A 6000-nucleotide genomic window follows, 5' to 3' on the forward strand; every position below is an offset into this window, starting at 1 on the left:
CTGTTTAAATAACTTAATATTTGTATTCATTTTTGAAAGGTCGTCCTCACAGAGGCTCGCTTAAAAGAGATGATCAATCAGCAGAATTTACAGAAAATGTTTTGCTGGTGTTTTTTTTGTCCACACACCATCCTATACTCTTATACCCTTCCCTTTATCATCTGTTCTTCCTTCAATCCTTCCATCCAGCTGTCGACTGCATGGTCTCAGAGTGGTCCGAGTGGTCCGAGTGTAACAAGTCCTGCGGCAAAGGACACACTATTCGCACCCGTATGGTCAAACTGGAGCCACAGTTCGGCGGCAGCGCTTGTCCTGAGAGCATCCAGAGGAAGAAATGCAAGATCAGGAAGTGTAGGACAAAACCTAAAGAAGTGAGAGGAGGAGGAGGAGGAAGAGGAGGAGGAGGGAGGAGGAGACGGGGCAAACAGGGAGAAGATGCAACAGCTGTGGAGGAACAGTCAGGTTGGTTATGGCAACTGTTAACCTGATACATGTAATATTTATACAGAGAGAACACAAGAAAGCTCAAAGAAGCCATTTTCATTCATTTAACAACACATCAAGATGAGCAGCAATTAGTTAAAAATGTTTGAACCATTCAAAGTTTATATTTAAGAGCAACCGACCCAGAAACCACATCGTTGTCCAAACTTTACACACAAAGGAGAGAATAAGGGGTGAAAAATGTGGACGTGTAGAGGGAAGGTTGACATTCAACTCCGCTGATGTCAGAATTTACCGGTTTGACGTACTCGGATCAGCTTATTTAGACCAGATCTGATTAAAAAAAAGATATTTTCTATCACTTTAATCTCATGTTCAATATTAATTGATTTCTTAATGGTGGGCGGTCCTACTTTTACCCATTTTCTGGTAAAAGCTTTATTTATTTGAATATTTATTTATTTTATACCATTAATATGCCCATTTTCAAACATTACATCTCCAGAATATGTAGTTACACATTTAAAAGGAAAACTCACATGAAGTACATCTATGATATGTTTACAGATCTCTTCCCAAAAACCTCATAGTTCCAGATTTGACAGTGATTCTCCAGCAAACATCATTACTCCCTTCATCTAATTTCTGGATGTAACAAAGAATCAAAAAATATGTTTGACCCTTTGTAGTCTTTCCCAGCTCTCTTTACCAGTTTTACTTTATACAGCATGTCATTTTGTTGACTGACGTGCGATTAATTAACGATAAAAGTACCATTTTAAACCCTGAATCATCTCGATGTACTAGTTTCTATAACTGTAGCCGATTCCCTGTCGTCATGTGTTCCAACAGGATGCAGGATGCAGCCGTGGACCAGCTGGACAGACTGCACCAAACAATGTGGAGGAGGGATACAAGAGCGTTTCGTGAAGGCCAAGAAAAGGGCAAAGGCCAGCTGCAAGAACCGGAAGGAGATCCGTGCCTGTAACGTTCATCCCTGCTAGGGGGCACTACTGAGATACAGGAGGGATTAATACATGAGATAAGAAAAATAAGAGTTCCTTTGATAAAGATGATTATGTGGATTGATATGTTTGTGTGAAGGAAGGTGAGGATCATGGGTTAGTTCCTCACTTTGGATAAAGTTTTGGCAAGTGAAAGGAGAGGAGAGGAAAAAGAAAAGGGGGAAAAGGAGGAGTAGAACAGGAGTAGACTTACTGTTTTGTGAAGCCATTGTAGAAATTAGTAAACAGGGCTGACTATTATTTTAGACCACAATGGAAGTATTAGAGTAATGTCTGAATCTTGCAAAAAAAAAAAAAAAAAAAAAAAACTGCCTTCACATCAAACGGCTCGGTTTTACATTGTGTATGTTAGCAGTCTTTGCCCCATGATGATATCCGAAATGGGAATCTTTGGAGTTTCTGGGAATTTTAACCTCCTTTTCTTTGGAGAAAGTACCTGCAGTTCTCACATTTTTGTCCCGTGTTCTGAAACAAAGCCGCCACCTATAATTCTCACTCACACGACCACACAAACTGCAAAGCTTTAAACTATTATAAGTCAAAGAATGTCAATTTTAAGCCTTTTCCATTATTTTTAGTTTAAAGATTCCCATTTTTTGCATAGTTTGACAGAAATATCGGTAACAACCGTTCCAACAGTGAAAGATGAAGCTTTTGTATTAAATGCACGGTATAAAAAACAATTAGCAGAACTTGTTAAGTACATGGATTAACAATCATTGAGATGTGGAACCATTTTATGGAAGCAATGCGAGGGACAGCGCCGCTGCCTTCACAGCGGAGTTCTTTTGTTTTAACCCTTAAAGAAAGTCGAGCTTGCTGCTTCCCACTGTCTGCAGTCTTTATGCTGACAGAAATAAAGCAGCTGCTGGCACAGGTTTCACATTTAGCATACTTACTGGAGAGTGGCATGAATTTTTACTTTCAATTGACAGCAGGAAAGCACTGTAGAGTAGCCTGATTCCCCAAAAATCAAGCTTTCTCCACATTATCGTCCAGATAACCCAAACATTCTTAAAGGAATTCTCAGCTTTAAAATCAAACCATTTGTTTGTTTTTTTACCATATTTTTTGAGAAGTTACTGTCACCTGATTGAGAAAAAAATACAGACTTTTTTTTTTTTTGCAAGACATAGATGATTACACAGGAAGTTCCTTAAGACTTCTGGATGTACTGTAAATCTCCTATCTAACCACACATAAATTACACTGCTATGTAATTACTAGAAACCACTTTCCCTACTAAACAGAAACCTAAAATGAGATGTTTTATACTGTTGAAATTAGTCTTTATATACTGTACTGCTGTCTATCTGTCGTTTCAGCTGATGTAGCATTAAACCTGCGATAGTTCTCATTCTGTCCGAGAACTTTATTTTAGGACGTGCAATTTTTGATTTTGGCATCTTGCTTTACCAGCTGTGGTTATTGTCTCAAGACTGATAGCTAAAAGTCTTCATCTGCCTTTGTTTGATCCTGTAAACACAAGCAGACAGAGCTCTAATAGTTTCCCATTGTGCACAAGTGCTGCGCTGCACTGGTGCTTTGTTCTGCCTGCAAAAGACATTAGAGGACATAGACGTTTCTACCGTATTAGAGCATGTGAGATAGCTGAGTATGCAGCAGACTGTTAATGGGGCCTTGGCTACAAGGCTTTGTTTTCATGTATTGTTTTTGTTTTGCTTTTTGATGTGTCGCCATGATGACGGTGATCTGTAAAATCTTCTTTTTTAGCAGATGATGTTGCAGTTCTTTTCTGTTTGAATAAAAATGTCATCACCAAAGTTGCTTTCTATTGATGTTTTCTCCAACTTCACACGTTTTTTTTGTTTGTTTGTTTGTTTACAGACCTCTCTTTTTGTTTCTGTACCTCTGTAACACATGACTGTTTTATAAGAAGCCACCTTTACAATAAAAATTATAAACGTGAAAATCATGAAAACACTGAACTGGTTTTGTAATTCATTTCGAATTTCTTTGTCCAGTCTCACATGCAGAATGGTTTCGACTACAGAAAAAAAGAGAAAAGAGTATGAAAACTAATGTTAGAAGTATAAACTTAACAACTTCTAAATGTTAAGCTAGTGTTTAGCTGATTGTTTTTCACGGTTGGAAGAAGGCTGCGCTCTGCACAAAGCTGTCTGTACATGTGGGAATCCTAAGCAGCTCTACCTGAAATGCTTTACAACTGTTATCATTCTCATCACCATCTCTTTGAAGTGCATACTATCTCTTCATATTGAGCCGGACCACCTTTAGCTTTTATTGCAGCACACATTCGCTGGGGTATCATTTTGGTAAGGTTGTGCAGTGTCACAATATCTATTACTGTTCGAAGTTGCCTTTTTTTTTTCTAAGATCTTGTCTTGATGATGAGGGACTTAGACCACCGTGTAGAGGTCTGCTCCAGCATGCAATGTGGGGATCCATATCACGTCCGAGGATCTTTTGATGAGAGCTGCAGAAGCTGAAAATCAGACCAGCCAGCCTACCTCCTGAGCGACATGATATCGTTCATTGTGCAGCTGACCCGAGCTACACCCAAAACATTCTCACCGGGGTAAACATCTGGACTCTGCGGTTGCCAGTCCATGTGTGAAAATGATATCTCATGCTCCCTGAATCAATCTTTTGTCAAATGTGGCCCAGGTGAATCCTGGCATTGTCATTTTGAAATATACCCAGGTCATCAGATCAGAGAGGAAAACAACGGTCATTCAGTTGTTTCGGGCAGTCAGCAGACTTCTTGTTTCGGACACATTTTGCTCACCCTGTACCTGACCGGGATTTTAGTATTTGTCCTAAACCCCCCTCAGGCGTGTGGAGCAGACATGAGACATGCTGTGTGCAACACCTTAACCATCGCTCTCCTTACTGTGATGCTCCCATCACCCTGGAAACACAGTAAATCTAGATCACATCAGACACCACAAACTTTTTCTCCTGCTCCAGGGTCTTTTTTTGGGGCCGAATGACCCACTGATAAGTGGTTTTCTTAAGGCTACACAGCTGTTTAATCCCACATGTGGAAATGCTCTCACTTAAGCCGATAAACATTGCAGTGAGTTTTGATGTTGATTTCCTTTTATCGGATTTTTTTTGTGAGTTTCCAAACCTTTAAATGACCTCTGATCATATCACTTCCAATCACATTTCCTCCTTGAAGATGATGGCTCACCACTATGCAGGTTTTTCTAAAGGGTCAGACAGTTGTTAACCCAATTTTAGTAGTTTCAGCAATCTTCTTTGTTGTTGTTTGTTTGCTTGATGCAGACCAAATAATTTGACCCTTGTCAAGCAGCTTAATCTAGCAGCGTTTCCCATAATGCTTCTTGATGTCTGCTGTCTTTGGATGATTTACAATTTCACTCCACTAGATGGAGATACAAGCATGTGGAATCCTACAAGTCACAAGAACAAGTTCAATGTGGTACTGTGAATATGATCAAATGTAGCCTGAACAGTTGTTTGTATCATCTATGTATCGTGAACTTCAGTGATGCCTTAAATTTTTGTTGATATGGCTCCAAAAAGCTGGATCCCACCCTTCCCATAAGGCACCTCAAACTGTGTAATACAATACGATGTTAAGTGCCATCTATAATGAATGTTAGATACAGCACAATGGCTTTTTATCCACTAATTATCAATATTGAATGATGTTTTGCAGCTTCTGGGCTGTGGGCAATGAGATAAACAATTAGACACGCCTTTGGCTTCAAACAGAGCAGAAACTCTTTGTGGCAGCTCCTGTGATGGTGAGTGCTACATTCAAGCTTTACAGTAATTTTGTGTATTTACATGTATCGACATGACAATAAAGTCTTAGCCTTAGATATCCAGTATTTAACCTAACTAACCCCAAAGGCTCTTGTATTTTCTTTGCCTCGCCACATAAATAGAACTCTGCACATCGATCTACTAAAGTGTGTGTTTTATGAATGAATGTTTATTAACCTTTTCAGCCCAAAATGAATTGAATATTTCTCTGCATTTACAAACTCTGTGTAAACCATATCAAAATAAAGCTAACACGTTTGAGAGCTCACCAGAGTCAGATCAAACGGGATGTTCCCCTCCCACGGCGGGGCGCTCCGGGGTTGGACAGATTAAATATGACTTCTGAGCTTTGAATTTTTAGAAAGGTCTGACATACAAAGCCAGTTTCCAAGTAGATAAGTTTTCTGAAACAAAAACTTTAATCTGTTATTCTATTTTAACCTTCCGTGAGACTCAAGTACAAATGGTTCCCGGTGTCTTCACTTACAAACTTCACTGTATTTTAAAAATTGAAACACATCTAGATCTTAATGTCAGCAACACACTTGAACAATAAAATGTGGTGAATACCCTCAATGCCAGAAAAGTTTCAAACTCGGTAAAATGGGAATCAAATCAAATCAATATTTTATTCACAATTAAACACAAACAAATGTTGAAAGTGAGACTTTTTTGGTATCCAATGAAAAATATTAACTCGTCTTGAATTTGATAGCAGCAACACGCCTAAAAAACTTAGGATGGGGACGAG

At 39.0% G+C, this 6000-nt stretch overlaps 1 protein-coding gene across 1 annotated transcript in view; it reads left to right on the forward strand.

The window, feature by feature from the left end:
• spon1b (spondin 1b) overlaps window positions 1-3413 on the forward strand; it is a 111965-nt gene extending 108552 nt beyond the window's left edge. The window contains exons 15-16 of the mRNA XM_075470604.1: window positions 190-462; window positions 1297-3413. Of these exons, the coding sequence (XP_075326719.1) occupies window positions 190-462; window positions 1297-1448 (425 nt within the window). The 3' untranslated portion in view covers window positions 1449-3413. The remainder of the gene's footprint in view (window positions 1-189; window positions 463-1296) is intronic.
• The last annotated feature ends 2587 nt before the right edge of the window (window positions 3414-6000 follow it).

The sequence above is a fragment of the Odontesthes bonariensis genome, chromosome 7 (genome assembly GCF_027942865.1).
Source record: "Odontesthes bonariensis isolate fOdoBon6 chromosome 7, fOdoBon6.hap1, whole genome shotgun sequence".
Taxonomy (NCBI): Eukaryota; Metazoa; Chordata; class Actinopteri; order Atheriniformes; family Atherinopsidae; genus Odontesthes; species Odontesthes bonariensis.